Raw genomic sequence first — 20700 nt, 5'->3', positions numbered from 1 at the left:
CGTAGCTTTTTGACATTTCACGTATCTTGTCACGTTGCATCTCATTTAGTACCTCCCGTTGTCTTTGGACGAGGCTGAGGGACAGTGGTGTTAGGCCCGTTTGACGGTCGAAAACCTCAGCTCGGCCGGTTTGTGACACAACTGCTGACAGGAGTCCGTCTCCTGCCTCAGATCCCGCGCTGGGTTCGCTAGGTGTTGACAGAAGGCACGGACTCTGGGGCGGTTTCCACAGGAGGGGCTGCAGGGCGCCTGAAGTCGCGGAGAGCTTTTCACGCAACTGGCTAAATGCGCTTGCGTGCGGCGCGGTGGCTTTGGGTCTGCGGGTTCGGTGTGGCGGTTCCGTTTGCCACGGTGGAACCAGACCGGGAGCGTGTTCCTCAAGCTGCTCTCGTTTTTAGCGCCACAGCTCCCGCCGCGTCCGCTCGGCTGGCTCGCTCGTGCGGGTCCTTGCTAGCGCGGCGGTGGCCCTGGGAGCCTCTTAGTTGGCCCTTGTTGACGGGACGGGGGGCAGAGAGAACGTGGTGCCCGCAGCCTGCCTCTGAGGCGGGGCCGTCCCCCCGGGCCCCACGGCCGCCGGGAGGCCTGGAAGACGAGGGTGGACCCCCGGTGCGGGAGGGTCCAGTTGGCCGTTTCACAGCGAACGGACCAAAGGCCGAGGAAGGAACGCGGCCCGAGGGTTCTGTGGAGCCAGGCCGGGGGAACAAAGAGCAAAGCGCAGGAAAACAACCAGGCCGGGATCGTTCCGGGATGGAGTGACTTGAAAGGCTAGCGCGTCGAAGAACCACCGTCTTGTTATCAGATTCCCCAGGTATCGACCTGTGGTTTAGGGAAAGACTGATTTTACTCGTGTAGAAGTGCAGACTTGCAGTTCAGTGATGCGGAAGCAGCAGATTTACAAGTCTATGCCTCCTTGATCACTGGATTACGTGCGGGGCGCGTACACACACACACACACACACACACACACACACCCCTTGTGATGATGGATTTGAAAACCTTGGTTTCTGCTGAATGACATCCTGCTTTAGTGGCTGGCAGGGTGATGGGGATGGTGTAAGATCTAAATGCTTCTCTCCCCAGTAGCTTGTAAACATTGGAAGCTGGTTGAGTAACGATGCTTTTTCTTGGTCCCTGCATTTTGCAGTGGTCTTTTCCCATCTGCTCTAAAATGGTACAGCTCACTGTACTCTACATTAAAATTGCATTTAATCCCAGATCTTACCAGCCCTGCTTGGTTGCAGAATGGACAGAAGGTTTACTTGCCTTGCTTTAATTGCTTTTCCAAGGCTACAAAGTGAAGCTGTAAGACGTTTGAGGGGTTCTCCCCCTGTCTTCGTTGTAATTTCTTTGAACAGTCTTCTCTGGAGAAACGGAAGAAAATTTTATTCACATTAAAGACCTTTTACCTTAGCGATATTGGGAAGCCTGTACTGCATTTCCTGACTATATGAATGTGTGTGTATGGCTGTGATCAGGGGTTTAAAATTTGAAACCCACATCATGTTTTCCTCAAGATGAAATTACTTTAATCTGTTAGAGCTCGACACTATATTAGAGGGGAATGTTGTTAATGACAATTTTAGAGATTTAAGATAGCCAGTATTTTGGTAGGCTTAATTCTAATTTACATAAGGAATACAGTGGAAATATCCAGTTAAGCTCTTCCTCAAACATTATTTTGTCTCCAACCCAAAGAAAGGAAATCTTCGTGATCATCTAGAAAACAAACCCCCTTTTAGAAGGCCTTACTTGTTGCTTGATACATGGACTAAAGAAGGTAGTCCCCAGCCTTTGGGATCCTAGATTTTGAATGTGAGATTTAGATAGACACGTTCTGCAGTGACTGTTACCCTTCTCGGTCTTACTTTCCTGATGACCGTTCTCTTTGTTCTTCATGAGCTATATCTGTCCCTGGCCGTTTAGCACTCTGCAAATACCTGTGGAAGGAACGAAGGGTGTCCTCAGCAACAGTAATTTTCCCCAAGGGCTCAAAACGTAATCTTCATTTTTGTGAAGCTGTGTGGGCCATAACGACTTTTTGTATGCTAAAAGTACATCTTTAATGAAGTATCATTAAAGTATTTCCATAAAGAAATGAAAACTCAGAGTGTTCTTAGAATTCCTAGAAAGTAGAAATAAATCTTAGTAACATTCAGAAGAAGGTGAGTGTGTAGAGAGGTTTGTTTTGGTTCCCTAGGAAGAGGGAAGGCAGAGCCCCCCCCCCCCCCCCCCCCGCCGGACCCAGCCTGTGTCCCAGCCTTTATGCATATTGAGGACAGCGCAGTAATGCCCGAACTTCGTTTGTTCAGTAAATATTTCATCACTGTTGGTGAATAATCCCATAGTTCTGACTTTATGAATATGTCTTTCTAGAGGAGGAGAGGGGTAGACACTAAATATTTGTTGGATTCCTTCCACGGAAAGGTCAGGAACGGGGATATTTTAAGAGGACAGGCAGACGATGGACGGGACGAAAGGAAGGCATTGGCCAGTATTTAGAGAGCAGAGTAGCAGCAGGAAGCCCAGGGTACGGCCCACGCCACGGAGAGCGTGGTGCCCAGTGCAGATTCGTGCAGGGGTGCGAGCGCCAGCCTGCGCTTCGGGGACGTCAGCCGCCTGGCGGGGATCTCTCGGAGGGCGCCGCACACGCACTGGCCAGCCTGTCCGACAGACCAGACCGCCAGAAGTTTGGCGAGGCATTTGGAACCTGTCTTCCGAGTCTCGTTCAGAACCGTCCTCGGTTCCCCGAGAGGCAGGAATGGCACAGGGAGGGCTGATGACCTTTCATTGGCTCTGCTCCTTCAGCCGCTCACTTTTGGAACAGGCCTTACGTTCTCCCATCAGCCACAGAAGATTTAAAATTCTTCATTTTTCCTGTGTACTGTACCAGAGTTTTAGTCAAACTTCCAAAATTATGAACATGAATAATTATGTGAAACATAAGTGGTTTTGTTTATAGTTTAACAGTTTTTTTCTCTCTCTGGAAAGGCTACTGTCTAATCTAGAAAATTGATGAAAATTGGGTAGAGGCTCCTTCATTTTTTTTCTCTTTCCTTTTAAAAATTAATTGCTAATACTCATTTGGTATATTACGTGCTAGGTACTGTTCTGGGCAATTTTCATGCTTTTTTCTAATGCTCACCTCATAATCCCCTAAGAGGTAGAAGTTCTCACTCTACCATTTTTTAAAGTTTATTTTTATTTTTAATTTATTTTGAGAGAGAGAGAATGCCCGAGTGTGCACGTGAGGGCGGGAGGAGGGGCAGAGAGAGAGAGAATCCCAAGCAGGCTGCGCGCCATCAGCGTGGAGCCCGACGTGGGGCTCAATCTCACAACTGTGAGATCATGACCTGAGCCAAAAATCAAGAGCTGGACACTTAACTGACTGAGCCACCCACACGCCCCTGTTCTACTCATTTTTTTTAAAAAAAAAAAAAAAAAAAAAAAAAAAAATTTTTTTTTTTTTACATTTATCTATTTTTGAGAAACAGAGTGAGACAGAGCATGAGCGGGGGAGGGGCAGAGAGAGAAGGAGACACAGAATCCGAGGCAGGCTCCAGGCTCTGGGCAAGCAGTCAGCACAGAGCCCGACGCAGGGCTCAAACCCACAGACTGTGAGATCATGAACTGAGCCGAAGTCGGACGCTCAACTGACTGAGCCACCCAGGTGCCCCTCTACTCATTTTTAAAGATGACAAAATTAAGGCCCAGAAGATGAGTAGCTCGTCTGAGTTCACATACTTAGTAAGTAACAGACCTAGTGTTTGAATCTGATTGTCTAGCTCCAGAGTCCACAGTCTTTTGTCTCTTTACAATTACCCCAGATATATATATAATTACCTCTGAAGAAATGTTGTTAGTCTCCCATAAGCTTTTTATTAAGAATTTATGACCTGATCAACTTGAATTGACTTCAGATTATCACTAAAATATGTGCTTTTTAAAGAATTAAATAGGCCTGCAATTTTTTTCTTTTATTCAGCCCTGATCCATGTTGTTAACCTCATATTCTAGATTCTTGTTATATTATAGAGCTTGACAGGTATCTGCTTGTTCTAGATATTGGGCAAAAATTGAAAACCTAACTTTGTTTTCATCTTTTTATATTTCTGAAAGAAGTCTAGATTAGACGGGGTTTTTTTTTTTTTAAGTTTATTTTGAGAGAGAACGAGCATGTGTAGTGTGAGTGGAAGCAGGGGAGAGGCAGAGAGAGGGGGGAGAGAGAGAATCTTGCTTTCAGCATAGAGCCCGAGGCGGGGCTTGATCCCATGACTCTGGGATCATGACCTGAGCCGAAATCAAGGGTTGTACTCTTAACTGACTGAGTCACCCAGGCGACCCTGGACAGTTTTCAAACATTTCCAAATTACGGTATTTTATTTTAGGATTTATTTAGTATGGTATTTATAGTATAGTATACTATTTTATTTTTTAAAGTCTAATGATGAATGTTACGAAGGTATAAAAGTTAATATCTAGCATTCGCATTCATATTCATGACACTGGGACTGGAACCTACGGAGCGTGGGATCGTTACCTGGGCCGAAGTCAGATGCTCAACCGACTGAGCCACCCAGGCACCCCTAGCCAAAACGGATTCTTGTGCCAGGGAACTAGATATGTAAAGGAAAGTCAGATTTCCAGTGAGAATTCTGAAGTGACAGCCACAGGTGGGAGGTGGGAGGTTAAGCAAGAGGATCCTTCAGCCTGCTCCTTCACTCCATTGTCTGCAAGTGGAAGAGGACTGGGGTCACGTGAACTAGGAAAGGCGTGTCTTTGCGAGATAGAGAGGGGGAGCGGTGTCAGGCACTGCCTGGGGTTGGAAAGGATGTGGAGTGGGAAAAGTTGATCACCTTTGGTGAGAGAGAAGTCTGCTCCTAAGAGGAATGTGTAGATAAACCAGTCTCTTCATTCGTGTGTACTGAGCAGTTAGTATTCTGTTACAGAGTTTCATTACAAAGCTCGTATAGTTTAGGTACTTCAGATTTTTTTAGTGAAATGACTACAGTAGCAAGACTTCAGAAATGCTACCAGGAGATAACATAATGCAGTAGGTCTTTGAACTGCTCTGGGGAGAAGGGGACGAGACAGAGAAGGGGCTCTGGGGAGAAGGGGAGTGGGAATCATGTGGCCTGGTCGGAGTCTTGGCTTTACCGCCTACTGGTTTAGTGTGGTGAGCACCTTTACACTTGACCTTTCTATGCCTCAGTTTCCTTATCCATAAAATGAGGTGACTATACTTCCTGCCCCATAAGCTTAAATGAGAGAATTAAAAAAATATAGGATTAAAAAAAATAATGAGCACGAGGAATGTGTTTACCTCTGTGCCAGGTCGGATGTTCAGTAAATGTTACTGTTCTTAACGTTGTTCCTGTTCTTGCCAAAATGTTCTCTGCCTTGCCTGCCTCCCTTTCCCCGAACAGCTGGACCTGGGGTGGGGGGATGTGAATTGTGCTGACGAGCATGCCCGTTCCATGATTCTTCTGTCAGGATAAACACAGGGCTTCTCTTTCATTGATTTGCTTCCAGATCTGCTATTTGGCACACTTATCTGACTAAAATTGTTGTTGTTGTTGTTGTTGTTGTTGTTTTAGCTACACGAAAGTGGTTATGACGCTGGCAAAGCCCTGCAGCGCCTGGTCAAGAAGCCCGTGCCCAAGCTGATCGAGAAGTGCTGGACCGAGGACGAAGTGGTGAGCTCGGACGGGACTGGCCCTGCGGTCTGGGTCACCGGGGTGTCTGCTTCTCCGTGCGTGACCTCCCTGCTCCTCCGGGGACTGTCCATGGTACCCAGCAGTCAAAGGAAGGAGACTTTAAACCTGAAAGTTGCACAGAAAGACTTGCTTTTTAGGAAGCTCTGTGGGAAGGATGTTCTCCGGTTTCATGGAAAGACAGAAGAATCTGTAGGGTTGGTTGGCTGGTTTCAGCAAGTCAGCGTTTGATGCCTATTTTAAGACATAAGCATCTTTTAATGCTTATTTTTTATTTTTGAGAGAGAAAGCGTGAGCAGGGGAGGGGCAGAGAAAGGAGGACAGAGGATCTGAAGCCGGCTCGGCGCTGTCGGCACAGAGCCTGACTCGGGGCTCAAACTCACGAACCGTGAGATCACCACCTGAGCCGAGTCAGACATTGAACCGACTGAGCCGCCCACACGCCCCTTAAGACATAAGCGTTAAAACCATTTGCTGCGTAACCTAGAGCGGGGCTGTTGCCTTGTTTTTATTTGGAGGGCCAGCAGGATCCCTAACCTGCTGAAGGACGTTACTCAAGAGCAGGTAGCATAGACCCGATTATATAAATATAGTGGATCTTACATATTCGTCCTGTCATCGTGGCTCAGCAAAGAAGGTAGGGAGATAAGATAGGTGCCCACAAACACAGATTGAAGACCCACGGATTCCTGTCCCAGCCGACTGAGTTCCCATGGAGCTACATCCCCATCTTGTGACTTCTGGAAGGCGTTGCTGTCAGAGACTTACAGACTGCTTGTGCTCTTGCAGATACGGTCTCGTGTTTGCGTGTTACGGCTTGACGTTTGCCCTTTAGGTTGAAAGAAACGAAGATGGCGGCTGTCACTGGTAGACCTGTCGATTTTAAGTTCCTCGCCTGTGTTCTAAATCTGCTAAGAAAGCGTGCTTAGAAGCTCTTGGTGCTTTCCTGATCTCGCTCTTTTGTTTATTTCGGCAATATTTATCGAGTACTTGTTGTGTGCCGGGTGCTGTGCTAGGAGCCGTATCAAGAACAAAGGTCCCTCCTCACGAGGCTTGTGTTTGTTTTCAGAGGAGAGACCGTCTGTAAATCAATATTTGTTAAGTGGCGGTACACACACGTGCTGGGGAAGACGGAGTAGGCAAGGAGGATGGGGAGTAAGCTGGGTGAGGGGCTGTGTGGCAGAAGGGGCTGAGGAAAGGCCTGGTAAGAACCATTTGAGCAGAGGTGAGCCTTTTGGATCGGGGCCCTACGGTGAAAGCGTGGCCGGGAGAGAGAACTCCGGGCCCCGGGCGCGTTCAGGACGGAGGCAGGCATGTGTCTGCGGGGAAGGGATAGTGCGGTGATCGGGCGCGGCCTGCGGACCCACGGTCGGTGCCTCGCTCTTCGCTCTGCGTGGGCGGATTCTGAGCAGAGGGTACCATCATCTGCTGGCGGGCGCCCTCTGGCCACTGAGTCGCAGGTGGGCTTCCGGGGCAATTGCGAGCATCCGGGCCCGAGACCGGTGAGCGGACAGCATGGTGGCAGTGCCGGTGGGAAATGGCGAGACCCTGGGGGCACATTGGAGCGAGAGCCAAGGCGATTGTTCGAGGAAAGGCCACGTGGGGGTTGGGCAGTCGGGGGCAAAGTAGGAGACGAGGAGGTAGCAGGGGCGGACTGAAGCCGCCCCTGAAGGCTTGGTCGGGAGAGAGCTTTTTCGTAGCCCGTTAACACTTGCAGCTTATCAGACGCATGATGAGGTTGGTGCTGCTGTTTAGAAATTAAAAGTTTAAAACCTTTACACGATCAGTAAAGAGTTGGGGGCATCTTAAACATCTGTTCCTGTTCAGACACTGGCAGAGTACACACGTCACATTCGTTTGTTTTGTAAAGTCCCGTGGATGTGGTTTTCACTGTGGACCCATTTCTGTGACAAGGAGATCCGACTTGTGACTGATGAAATTTTAAAGTTCCTCAGGAAGTCTTGGTGCCAGAAAGATGTGAGGAGGTGAAAGGATGGAAGGAATGTGTGAAATGCCACCAACCCGGAGACCCCATCAGCGCCCACGTGCCCCGATGCCCTTCTTGTTCCTTCCTTTGCGCTGACGCCCCGGGGCTCCTCAGCGGCCGGGCGGCCAGGCACTCTCCCTTCCTGTCTCCCAGACCTCTCATTCGCTCTGGAATTTAAAGACTCCCACTTAAAAGAAAGCTGCTTTCCTTTTCCTGCTGCACTCGCTTCTCTTGGGCACAATGTGAACCGTGTCCCTGCTGTCGGCAGCCGGTGGGAGGGAAAGGGGAGTCTTACACATCAGAAAACGCTCGGCTTTATTTTAAAAAGTGAAGCACGACTCTAGGCGGACATGATAATGATCCGTAACTGCATAAGTCCTTGTCATTGGGCTCATTTCTATCATGTTTGCTTCTTGTTTCGGTGTAGGGTTTGAGAAATATGTTGGCAGGCCTCCGGCCCTTGCAGAACTCAGAGATCAAATGGCCGTCCCCTTATTTATAGGAAGTTAAGCTTCATTTTCTAAAACCTCAAAAGTGAATGGGAAAGAGGGATTGAATAATTGATAGGCTGAAGGGAGCCTCTCAGATCTTGGACCAGCTTGACGTGGCAGCGAGGCACCATCACTAGTGAGCTCCTGCCTTGGCCTGGTTTTGGCTGCAAGAGCATCACCCTCTGTGTGTGTGGCCTCTTCCCTGGAAGTCCCCTCATTTCCCACCCCAGCACTCAACAGGAGTAAGCAAAGCGTGTCCCAACTAAAGTAAGTACGTGGGCCTACCTCTCTTCTTTTTCCCCTCCAAGTTTTCTGTGTACCTGGACGTCTTAGTTATTTTTTAGTTTATTTATTTTGGAGGGGAAGGGGCAGAGAGAGATGGGGAGAGAGAATCCCAAGCAGGCTCCACACTGTCATCACAGAGCCCCAACGCGGGGCTCAAACCCACAAACAGTGAGATCGTGACCTGAGCCGAAATCCAGAGCCAGACGCTCATCTGACTGAGCCCCCCAGGCGCCCTGACATTTTAGTTATTTTTAAGCATCATTGCCTCCAGTATATCCATTTGATCTAACTGCAGCAGCCTTGATGAAGTTGTTTTCCTTTGCATTTATATGAACTGGACACTCCTGTGTGCAAGGGTTGGTGGAATGAGCACCTGACAGTGCGAACCCCTGGCCGGGCTGGGAACACGCGGCCCCTGTGCGTCCTGGCTCCTGCGGGTGCGCTGCTCCCTGATCAGACAGATCTCTCCCCATCTCGCCAGTGCACACCCTCACTGCTTTTCACCGCTCTTTGAGGTTCAGGGCAGTTCCCGGGCCCAGCCCGCTGTGATCGCGCCCTCTTCTGAGCTGTTTCCCCAGTTTGCAGCATTTGTTAGCAGCCTGCCCCTGGCTTTTTCCTGCCCCTTCCTCCGCTCCTCCTCACAGGCTTTACTTCTGAGTTGATTGCCCTCCTAGTTCATAAACTTAAGAGCGGGGACTTAACTGATGGGGTCTGGTAGAGACTAATGTTTCTAAGAGGGGCTTGAAGAATATTAACAACTCTTTATTCAAGATTATTGTTTGTAAAGATTTTTTTTTTAATTTTTAAAAAATGTTTATTTTTGGGACACCACCTGGGTGGCTCAGTCAGTAAGCGTCTGACTTCGGCTCAGGTCATGATCTCACGGTTCGTTGGTTCGAGCCCCACATCGGGCTCTGTGCTGACAGCTCAGAGCCTGGAGCCTGCTTGGGATTCTGTGTCTCTCCTCTCTCTGTGCCCTTCCTCCACTCATGCTCTGTCTCTCAAAAGTGAATAAAGATTTAAAAAAAATTTTTTTTTTAATGTTTATTTTTGAGAGAGAGAGAGAGCGCACATCTTCCGGGGAGGGACGGGGGTGGGGGGCAGGGGTGGACAAAGAATCTGAAGCAGGCTCTGCCCTGACAGCTGAGAGCCCGACATGAGGCTCAATCCCACGAACTGCAAGATCATGACCTGAGCCGAAATCAGACACTGAACCCACTGAGCCACCCAAGATTCTTTAATTAAGATCGTTCTGGGGCTTCAGCTCAGGTCATGATCTTGAGGTTCGAAAGTTCGAGCCCCGCGTTGAGCTCTGTGCTGACAGCTCGGAGCCTGGAGCCTGCTTTGGATTCTGTGTCTCCCTCTCTCCTGCCTCTCTCCCACTTGCACTCTGTCTCTCTCTCTCTCAAAAGTAAATATTTAAAAAAGTAAATATTAAAAAAAAATATTTAAAAAAAAGTAAGTATAAAAAAAATATATTAAAAAAAAGATTACCTTCACTCTAACATTTTAAAACTTGTAATAGTTAATAATTATGCATCAGAGAAAAACTTTTACATGCGCTCAAAGCTGACCTTAAAAGTTTTACCTTTGGAAAAAATTTCCCATATTCTTTGTGATAACACCACCCAATTTCTTCGTCCTAGGTCTTTCAGATATTAACTGATTGTTGAGATTTTAGGCCTCAAAATTACACAGTGAGAGGCTTTTCATTTTACATTTTCTCTCAGTGATTCCTTTGACCGCTTGTGTATCTATTGGTATGGTGTTTCTTTTTTATATGTTATTATTTTTTTAAATGTTTATTTAGTTTTGAGCGACAGAGCGTGAGCAGGGGAGGGGCAGAGAGACAGGGAGACACAGAATCTGAAGCAGGCTCCAGGCTCCGAGCTGTCAGCACAGAGCCTGACATGGGGCTCAAACCTAGGAGCTGTGAGATCATGACCTGAGTCAAAATTGGACGCTTAACCAACTGAGCCACCCAGGCGCGTGCCCCTATAGATATGGTATTTCTTACTGAAGTTTCTTTGGGGGCTGAAATACTTTAAATCTTGGGGAATGGATACCAGATTTGGGCCAATTTCTGTCAAATTCTAGGCCAGAAAGTGACAGTTGAGCTCTGCTTTAGTGGAATGAGTGAGAAGCTCCTTGGTAGCTAGCTCAAGGCAGTCTCTCAGGCTAAATAAACTGGGTCAGATCAGAGAGGCAGTTTCAAAGAAATGCTAGGTCAGTTGGATGGAACCAAAGTGCATGGCTGGCTACAGCCATGGGAATTGTACTGACGTTTAACCAGTTTCACTTACGTTATGCTAAAAATATTGTTCCGTATCAGGGAGCCATTTAAATGAGTAGGACTTAGGAAGAGAAAGAGGAGAAAAATACTGATCAGAACTTGTTAAAAAAAGAAAAGAAAAAGTAAAAGAAACTCTAGATTATTAGGTTTTTAATTAAACATGATGAACACATTCAAATATACCACAAAGGCCCCAGGCTGAACTGCACCTAATCGAAACAGATGAAGTCACCCTTCCATGCCCGGGTAGTTATTAATTCCGCTTATTTATGCACGTGAGCCGAAGGTAGCATTTGCTGTGCTTGCCGTTGCTTATTGCGCTGGGATTCCATTGCTGCTGGCTGCTGTGCTCTTAATTAGCATTCAGCTGTTGATTATGGAAATGCTGGGGATGCTAATTGAATTCTTTTTAAAATTCAGGGCCTGCGTTTTCCTTGCGGAGTGTGGCCTGACTTGCAAGGTTCTAAGGTCGGGTGCTGCACTGAGCTGCACGCTTCACTCTTTGCTTCCCATCCACTTGGCCAGGTTTGTTTGGGACGTTCTTTTCATGTCCAGGTGGCTTTCAGCAAAACTCCAGGTGTTGCCTGAGGTGAAGGCTTTGTTGCCTCTGGTGTTCCCGCAGGGGATTCCGCTTGGTCATGGGTAACTGTAACTTTTATCTGGAAATATGCTTCCCTTTCAATACTGGGTATCAGCGTTGATGTCCTACCTTGCGTGAACAGCCTAGATACGAATGATCTCTAACATTTTTATCCAGAGATAGCTCATCCCTGGTGCGGTGATAAACTTTAACTGGTCGTGTACATGGATTTACAAATTCATAAATTTTAAAACGTCTAAGCTGTCCCTCAGCATAAAGCTCAGTGTTATCATAAACGCAAACGAAAATCCTTCTTTCAAAATTGACATGACGTGCCAAACTAATTGTCTGAATATTCGTAAACCAATGAACCCGTGTGGCTGGTCAAGGAATGATTGCCACAGACGCACACGGCTGTTTGAGGGGTGTCTCTCCCAGCAGCGTCTTCAGACGCCTCTGTTAGGCCCTTTTTGGAATGTCTGCTCAGGAAAACATTGTCTTCCTCGCTCACTCTTTTCAAGCCAGGCATCTGGATGTGCCAGAAGACAGAGCTGCTTAGTGGGGCAAAAATACAACGAATTTCATTTGCTGTTTGTGTGGTAGCTGTAGAAAATGGAATCCACAGCAAAACCAGAGTCAAGGTCCTATATAGCAGCAGGAGGTTTTGGAGGTGAAAGCAGAGATGGGGATGATGACGGGGAAGAGAGCCAGCCCTCCTCAGCCTGCAGTTACCATCGTGTGAGTTTTAAGATGTCCATAATCTCAGCGTTCAGTTTTAAATTGTGTATTTTCAGTATAAGGGAAGCCTTAATTGTATGGTATCAATTTTTAGAAATGACCAGGTTTCTAGAGTTGTTGGGCATTTTACATAGTCATTCCAAAAATGTTGGTGATAGGAGGGTCCTGTCGGTCATCTAATATGAACCCATTCATTTTTTTTCTCTTGTAAATTTTATGTGCATCATCTCTGTTGTTAGGATATCATTACAAAATCATTACAGGGGAGTTGAAACCTCACTACCATCTCAGCCTCTAGGTTTCCTGCCCTCTTTGTGTCTTTGTTCCTGTATGTACATTGGTTTATGTGTTTGTAAACTTACGTAAGTTGAATCATTTTATTGGAATTCTCACTTTCATAAATCTTAATCTGAGAATGTTTACAATATACCCAGAACTTGGACTAGAGATACCTTTCTATACCTCTGCAACACAGAATAGGTAGTTAGTAAATTTTAAATTGAAGTAGCTGTTTCTCTCAACTGATTACCCTTCCTCTAATTTTAAATTAATTGGTACTGCCTCTTACAAACAACTTAATTCTGAGATAAGAGGGTAGGAAAGATAAGTAGACATTTTGGCATATTATTTACACATAAGTTATATACATATATATATATATGTGTGTGTATATATATATATATATATATATACACACACACACACACACACACACACACACATATTTATATATTATTACTCATGTTATGTGTTCCTATGGTCCATAGCAAAAATCAGTCCTTGGTGTTAAAAAAGAAAAATAAAAGGGTGCCTGGCTGGCTCAGTCAGTAGAGCATACACCTCTTGATCTTGGGTTTGTAGGTGGGAGCCCCACATTTGGTCTACATAGAGATTACTTCAAACAATAAAATCTTTAAAAAATAAACAAGTCAATAAAAGAGGAAAATATAGATACAAGTAAAATTTGTACAATGCTTCAAGTATTAATGAGATTGAACTGTTTTTCCTATGATTGACGCCCATCAGCCTTTGAATCAAACCCTTTTTTAAACAAGTCAATAGTGTGAATAGAGTGGAGTATATTACTGCCAAGTCCATTCGAAAATGAGACGGTGAATTAAAAATCAATTATATGTGTGGAAGAGTTGGTAGAAGGCAATCAATTTTGTCAGTTAGTTTGCAGGAAGGCTCTACTGCATAACAACCTGTAAAGAGAAACGTATTTTAAAATCCTTTAGTAAATGAGATAGGCTGAACATTAGAAGGAGAGAGATATTTCAAAAATTTATTACAGTATTTCATGTCAATAGAAGTTGCCTCTGGGTTAAATCTACAAATTCAGCCATGACCTTGCATTTCACATACGTGGCTTTATTGCTTTCTAGGCTTCCTCTTTAAACTGTGGTCAGAGAAGGTAGTATGCCTGTTTTTCTAAACAAGGCCGTTCTTTTTCTCATTTTCTTTAACCAGTATGTTTCTAAAGTTCCTTACCCCCTAGCCCTGATACTAGGTAATTTTGTTTAAAACCAACAGTAAGTTGTGCTGTTCTTGGGCTCCAAGAGGCAGTACCAATTTAATTTAAATGTGTGTGTGCATGTTGGTGCGTGTACATGTTCAGGCCTTAGGGCAATGAGGAACAGCACAGAGACCTGGGAAGTAACCCCACACTGCATGCAGGCACACCCCAAATTATTCCTTGCTGCTTAGGATAATCTTTTAAAATCAAAGAGCAATTTTCCTGGGACATTTTTCATTTTTGCTTGAAGTGGGGGAGTTTTGGGGGGAATCTTCAGCTTGAAAGATTAATAAATACTACAGCAGTGGGTTATTGAAACCATGTTTTCCATCTCATTTCCAAGGGCGTGTAAAAAAAAAAATGGCGACAGCATACACTTTCAGCCACTCTCCGTCATCTTTCTCTGTTCGTTTAAAAAATGAGAACAAGACACAAGGGGACTTGAGAGATTGCATTTGTTCTCCTGTAGACAAAGTGGTTATTTTATAAATGAAGAGGATGGAAAACCCTTTCCTTCTGCAGTTTCTTAGCAACAGAGCTGGAGCCAATTTTAATGTGTATGCATGGAACATTCTATGTATGATGACATTGGAGCCGTACGTTTTCACAGGTGAAACATACTGTGTTAGTCTGGTAACTGGAGTTCAGTGTGGGGGGAAGGAAACAGGAGGTTAAAAAAAAGGAACCCCCCGATGAGAGGAAGTAACTCTTTTAAACTGTCTCCTCTTCTCTGGCATTCTTGTGTCTTAAATCTAAATTCTCTCTTAGGTAGAAGTCACAATGGCCTTGGTAGCCCCCTAATTGCTCCCTTCACTGGAGTGCCAGCGCACGTTTTTTTACATTTCCTAGTAGCGTTTTGTTGTTGTTCTTTCCTCCGCCCCCACCCCGCATGCTGTCAAATGACACTTTCCACTGATATTTCAGAATTTGCTTTAAGACGTGTTTCCAAAGTACTTCATACGGGTGAATTCCAGTGCATTTTCCACATTCGTAAAGCAAAGTGCCGAGGTGTTGGGAAGCAAGAGTGTGTTTGGTGGTCATAAAGGAGAACTTCCCCCAGTTGGCCTTACCGGCTTAGCACTCAGGCCCACGGCTGGCTGGCTGGCTGGCTCTGTTATTTCTTGCGTCTGGTGTTGGGGCTTGCAGATGGCAAGCCCGCTCGTTCTCCGTTACCGTCGATCCTGTGTGAACGTGAGCGTGGGATGACCCTTCGTGTCGCTCACCGGGTTACTGACTCAGTTCTGATTTTAGATTGCTGTTCGAAGTTCATCCGTCCATTCATTCCGCAGGTGTTGACGGAGCACCGGGACGGCGCTCTGCCAGGCGCCCTTCTGGGTGCCGGTGATGCGGCCCGGAACGAAACAGGCAGAAATCCCTGCCCTCCTGGAGCTGACGTTCCAGTGGGGGAGACGGGTTAAAACAAGATCACCCAGTAACACACCCAGTGTGTCAGCCACGCGCTGAAGAGCTGGGGAGAGGGGAGGTCCGCCGCGCTGGGTTGTGACGGCAGGTGTGTGTGGGGACTTCCACAAGGGGCTAGGAAGTCTCGAGGTCAGGGCCTCTGGTTGAATTCTCCTTGTATCCCCAGCACAGAGCCCAGGGCCTGGGATGTGGCGGACGATCCGAAGCTACTGTGTTGACTGGGTCGGATGGAAGAGAACCTGAGTGGAGGTGGTTGCCCCCCAGGGCCTCGCGGCACCGAGTAGAGTCTCGGCCCCTTTGGCTGAGCTCCCCGCTGCCGCCTCGGGGGCTTCTCCTCCGAGCCCACGGCCCGTGCGCGCTTTAGCTCCAGCAGAGCCGACTGGACGTGTCCCGTTCTTTCCTTCTCGGTGGCTTCCCTTGGAAGAAGCAACCAACCCCGTCCGCGTGTGTGAGGTTTCATTCTCTGGACTCCAGCGGGGAGAGCTCCGTCTTGCCAGCGTCGCTTCATACTTGATGTGTGGTTGCCATGTTGGCCGTGGGAGAGCGAGCGATGGTGGGGAGAGGAGGACAGAGCCTCAGGAGACGGCCCGGTGTGGGTGTGGCTCCTCGGACTAACCCGTCTTCCCTCACCACCCATCACGCATTTGAGAGCGGAGTGACCTGTTTGCACATCTCTTTCTTCGGGCCGGCTGGTGGTTCGGGGCGGTCTTTTTGGCGACCGTGGTACGTGGGTAAAATACGCCTCGCCTCTCAGGTTTCCCCCGAACCTCTAGTGTGCCTCCCTGTTTGGTCACTTCTAGAGTATTTTCTTCCCTTTTAAAGGGCTTGATCCCCTGTCGTTGATCCCAGCAAGAGGAAACAGAAGAACTGTCAAATAAATATACCAGGGAATTAAGGAAAGAGCAAAGCAAAGTTGTAAGGAAAACGACAACCGAACTGAGAGAACAGAGCAGAATGGCTGGAGGCCTCCGTGCGGCCCGAGGGCTGAGGAGTGTGCCCACACCGGGTTTCATAGCTAAAGTGTGAGTCTGGAACCTGCTTTGTTTGTTTGTTTGTCTTTTAAGCGTATCCTCTGTCATTCTGGATCCTTTTGTCAAACGTTCAGAGATTATGACCCAGAGAACACTGGGAAGGTCTCTGTCCTGGAAATGGGGGAAGTGCCTGTGCCACACCGAATACCTGCAGCTTTGCCGTCGCTGTCCGGCGTCCTGCGCGACTCTGCCACCCGAGGGCACGAAGTATGTGGCTGAAATGCAGCGCACTTGAGCTCTGGAGGAAGGGAAGAGCTTAAATGACACCCTTCTCTCTCCTCTCTGGAAGGCTCATTGGGGTGGGACGTGTTCAGAGCGAACGCAAGGCTGGACGACAGTCCTCAGGCCGCCAGGCACCTTTGAGATGTCGAAGTCAGGTCCCCTCCTTGAGCCTTAGTTTGCTCTGTAAGAAATGACAGGGAAGGGAAAGGAAGGGCGAAAGGGCACACTTTGCAACGGCCCGCAGGTGTGTTTGACCGGAAATCTCGACCTGATGCCAATTTCCTCCTGCCGACCACGCCTCCCTTTCACTTCCCAGGTGCTTAAGTGGACTGATAGCTTATCTCCAGCTAACAGAATCATCTCTGTTTAAGAAATCTGAAAGCACATATGCCCACAGACTCCTGTGTCCTAGTGCTAACTAAGAGTTCTTGGCTTTCTCGCAACTGGTTTGTCAGTTTTGATTGTAAATTTATTTTTCTCATCTTCCCCATCAGCAATAATAAAACAAAACCTCTGGACCCCAGAGATGCATGTTAACAAGTGTTACGGGCTCTCCCAGAGCCAGAGGGAAGGGTGATCTGTCACCAGTGGCTCTGCTCTGTGTCATTTCAGTCCCTTTTCTCCTCTCACGAGCCCCCATCTTGTCTGGGAGCCACTGTTCCTGAAGCCTATGCAGGCGTTACCCACTTGCAAATAAGCCACTTTCCAAACAGGCACTTTCAGCCTAAATTAATCATTTTCTTTTTCCATCTAGGGCCTCTAATTAGTTAGGATAACATAGCTAGCTAAGCAGGCTTGGTTGTCCATTTTTGAAAGAAGGGTTTTAGAAAATGGATTTAACAAGGTGTTATTAAGCATAGATGTGGGGAGCAGTTGACCTGGACTCAAAACCCATTTAACATTCATCTAAAAATAAAATAGCTTTGCTTGTGGAAGGCACTGGGCCCCCGGTCTGTGGTTCCCATCCCTGTGTTCCCAGCGGAACACCACTTGGGACCCTTGATTTCATCAGCCAAAGCTGTTCCAGACTCTCAAAGTAGCTTAAAGTTGGGATGGACTCTGACTATTTGGATCTTCCCTCTCTGCCCAGTCCACGAAAATGAAATGCTCCAATCCTTTAGCAGAAACAAAAGTTTGAAAATTATTTTCTGGTTGTCCTTTGAGACAGCCCAAGTTCTTTGTCAGCTTTCCAGTTTTTTGACCCTGGAACAGCCTGACCCTGGTAGTGTGTCTCCCTCTTTAGAACTCTCTGACTTCATAATCTGCTCACATTCTCCCCCTGCCCCCCAGCCAGGCTCGCTCGTGCGCGCGCGCTCTCTCGCTCTCGCTCTCTCTCTCTCTCTCTCTCCCCCTCTCTCCTGTGAGCACTCTCTCTAAAACCCCTGCCAAACATTCAAAGGATCCACTTAGATTATCTTGCTTTTAAAAGGCAAACTTTTTCAGATGGATCATTCACTTGCTCGTACATCAAGAGGAGCCAGTAAGCATCATGCCATGTTATCCTCTGTTGGTTTGAAATAATCTCAGGCACCACAGAAATCTGTTGCTAGGAGGATACGCAGGTGTGAGGGAGGCACTGTCCTTCAAACGAGTATCTTGACAAAAGGAGTGATGGATTTGTGTAGTTCAAAACCAAACCTTATTGTCTGTTTCTGGATAACCGACTTTAGATTTGCCTTAAGTACCATTCTATGGGAGGGGAGGGCTTTTTTTCCTACTTTATATTGAACTTAATTCCACTGCCTTTCCAGACCTCTGCAACGTTCTGCTGGATGCGTTTGGAGTCTTTTTATCCACTGCTCGCTGTCGTAATTCTTCCTCTAGAACCTTCTCTTCTTTCTGTCGTTAGTTTAGCTTTGTGTTTTCGACACAGATTAGAAAACAGTATTGGTTCGCCATCCAAGAGGAAGGGAGCTTATCGCTGACTGGAGACAAATAAACTACGTTTGTTCTTCAGCCACTAAGATCTCTGCAGGAGTCCCCACTGACCTTGATAATTGCCTGGCTGAGTGGCATCCCTGACTGATTTTGGCACTGAGTGTACACGCGTACTTGAGTTGGCTGTTGTCGCCACAGGCAACCTGGAGAGGAGACAGCAGCCACACAATTGGAAACTTTCTGAGTGCCCCTCCTGCTCCTGGTGTTGTGCTGGGGCCCACGGGACACGCGGGGCTGCACTTGCCACTTTCCACTGTCGGACGGGGAGATCAGGAAGGGCTCTCGGAGGAGGTGTTCTTTGATAGGAACCTGAAAGCATGGGTAGGGTTTCGCCAGGCACGGTGGATCCAGGTTAATGACAGAACAAAGGCATAAAAGAATGTGAGTGGCTGCTTAATAGCCAGTCGCCCAGTTTGAAGCTATGGGTGGAGGAGTGTCTAAGACAGCTGATTGATTCAAAGCCACCCACTCTTTATGGAAAGAGAAGTTTATGTTTAACTTAATAGAAAATAAGGAATAATTACACATTTTTGAACATGGGGAGTGATAGGACCAGGGCCACCATTGAATATTAATCCAGCAGTAACGGTGGTAAAGTGGGTAGAGAAGGGAGTTAGTGGTTCTGGAACCTGGCTACATGTTAGAATCATCTGGAAAACTTTAACATTTCTCAGTGCTAAGACTATATACTCCAGCCTGGTTAGACCAGAATCTCTGGGGTGGGACCCGGGCGTCCATGTTCCAGGCTACGGACTGTGGTCCTAGTGAGAGATGTTGAAAGTTTATAGCAGTGATTCTCAACCTTGGGGGCACACTAGACTCACACAGGGAACTTTAGTGCATGCGCGCACACACACACACACACACACACACACACACACACAAAACAGAGACTTGGGTCCCACCCCAAGATTCTGATTTAATTCATCTGGGATATGACCAGGGCATTGGGTTCTAACACCCAGCCGAGGTTGTGGGGTAGAGGGAGGGAGAAGCAAGCGGAACAACTAAAACCAAGAACTTCCAGGGCAATCCTAAGACCTTTATTCTGCGCCAGGTGCTGTTCTGAGCACTCGGCTTGCACCGACTGGACTGACGTGTCACAGAGTGATCTGGAGAGCCTGCTTTCCGGTCCAGCTCCTCCCTTGCTGTACCACGTGGTGTCTCTAGAGAAGCCTAGCCGATTGGAGGTGGGAAGCAAGGAAAGGGTGGAGAACACCATTCGGGCTTCGTGTTTTGGCACGAGGGAGGAGACTGGTGATACTAGTGACAAAATCTGACATCGGGACTTGTTTTAGAGGAGACGGGAGTGTTTGTGTTAATCTTCAGTGACTTAAAAAGATGCGGGTGGATCCAGCTGTTAGAAATGAAGGTCTAAAGGTAGGAGAGATTTCTGGTCTACAGGGAAAGCTCACAGTTGAGGAGACCGGAAGCTGGCTCAGGGTCTCAGCTGCTAAGTAGCAGGGCCGGGAGCTGGTGAGTCATCAGGGATAGCAGTACAGACTGAAAAGGGACTTTCTGGGGGACTCTTATGTTGATAGGCAGAGGGATGGACAAAATAACGAAGTCAGGAAAGGCTGGAGAAAGGTTTGGACTCTATACTGTTTAATTTGTTAACCGTTATATTGAACTCCTAGGATACGAGGAGTAGTTACTTTTTTTTGTTTTGTTTTTGTTTAATACACGCAGTCATAGGACTGAGGCTGTCTTTGGCATAACTCATGTGAAGGATTAGGGGAGGAAACTGGTACAAGGTCAGAATGCTGAGGCACGTCTCATAGTATTGACGACACTGTTGAAATAACTGACAATGGGTCCCAGGCTTCATTCACAACTTGGGGAACCGGGTAGAGGTGGCAGAAGCATCGAAGGGCTGTGGGTCGTAAGCAAGAAAAAGATTTTGTGGGATTCCTGGTGGCAGCGTAAATAAGAGAAAATGTCCAGGTTTTCAGGGCTGCCCAAATGTGAAGGTTGGCTGTCAGTGGGCGGCTAGGTTGGAATGACGGGCACTGAGGATGGTGATGCAAAAAATCCAGAATATCAGGAGGTCTCTGGGCAAATTCTTCATGTTCCTGAGAGTGCTGTCAAAAGATAGGATAGAGAAAGGGACTCTCAGCTAGGTGTAGGATCACCGAATATGGGCGAGGGAGACTGGCTTGGTTGGTTGATATCGTGACAAGAAAAAGCAGCTGGAGGCGGTAGATGATGTGGTCAGAAAATGCTGGTCAGACCGTTGGAATCAAAGAATGCACAGAACTAGGCCTCTGACTCTGTTACTAGAGGGGTTGTGAGGGATGCTGTATGGGTCATGATGTGAGGATGTTGGGGGGGGGCGGGGGTGGGTGTGAGGGCATTTGGAGAACAGAAAGAAGGGAGGGAGGGAGAGAGAAGACAATAGGCCTCCAGGGGACACAGTATAAGGGGCCAGTTGGGAGTTGCTGGGGTGAGCTGTCCTTAGCCAGAAGTAGGGATTGGGATGGGAGTAA

At 47.3% G+C, this 20700-nt stretch overlaps 1 protein-coding gene across 1 annotated transcript in view; it reads left to right on the top strand.

Annotated features, from left to right (window-relative positions):
* RERE (arginine-glutamic acid dipeptide repeats) overlaps positions 1-20700 on the top strand; it is a 424733-nt gene that overhangs the window by 327169 nt on the left and 76864 nt on the right. Inside the window, 1 exon segment of the mRNA XM_030325464.1 lies at positions 5595-5693. Within this exon segment, the coding sequence (XP_030181324.1) occupies positions 5595-5693 (99 nt within the window).

The sequence above is a fragment of the Lynx canadensis genome, chromosome C1, assembly GCF_007474595.2.
Source record: "Lynx canadensis isolate LIC74 chromosome C1, mLynCan4.pri.v2, whole genome shotgun sequence".
In the NCBI taxonomy this organism is placed as follows: domain Eukaryota; kingdom Metazoa; phylum Chordata; class Mammalia; order Carnivora; family Felidae; genus Lynx; species Lynx canadensis.
The sequence above is the reverse complement of the archived record's forward strand: the minus strand, read 5'-3'. Positions and strand labels throughout refer to the sequence as shown.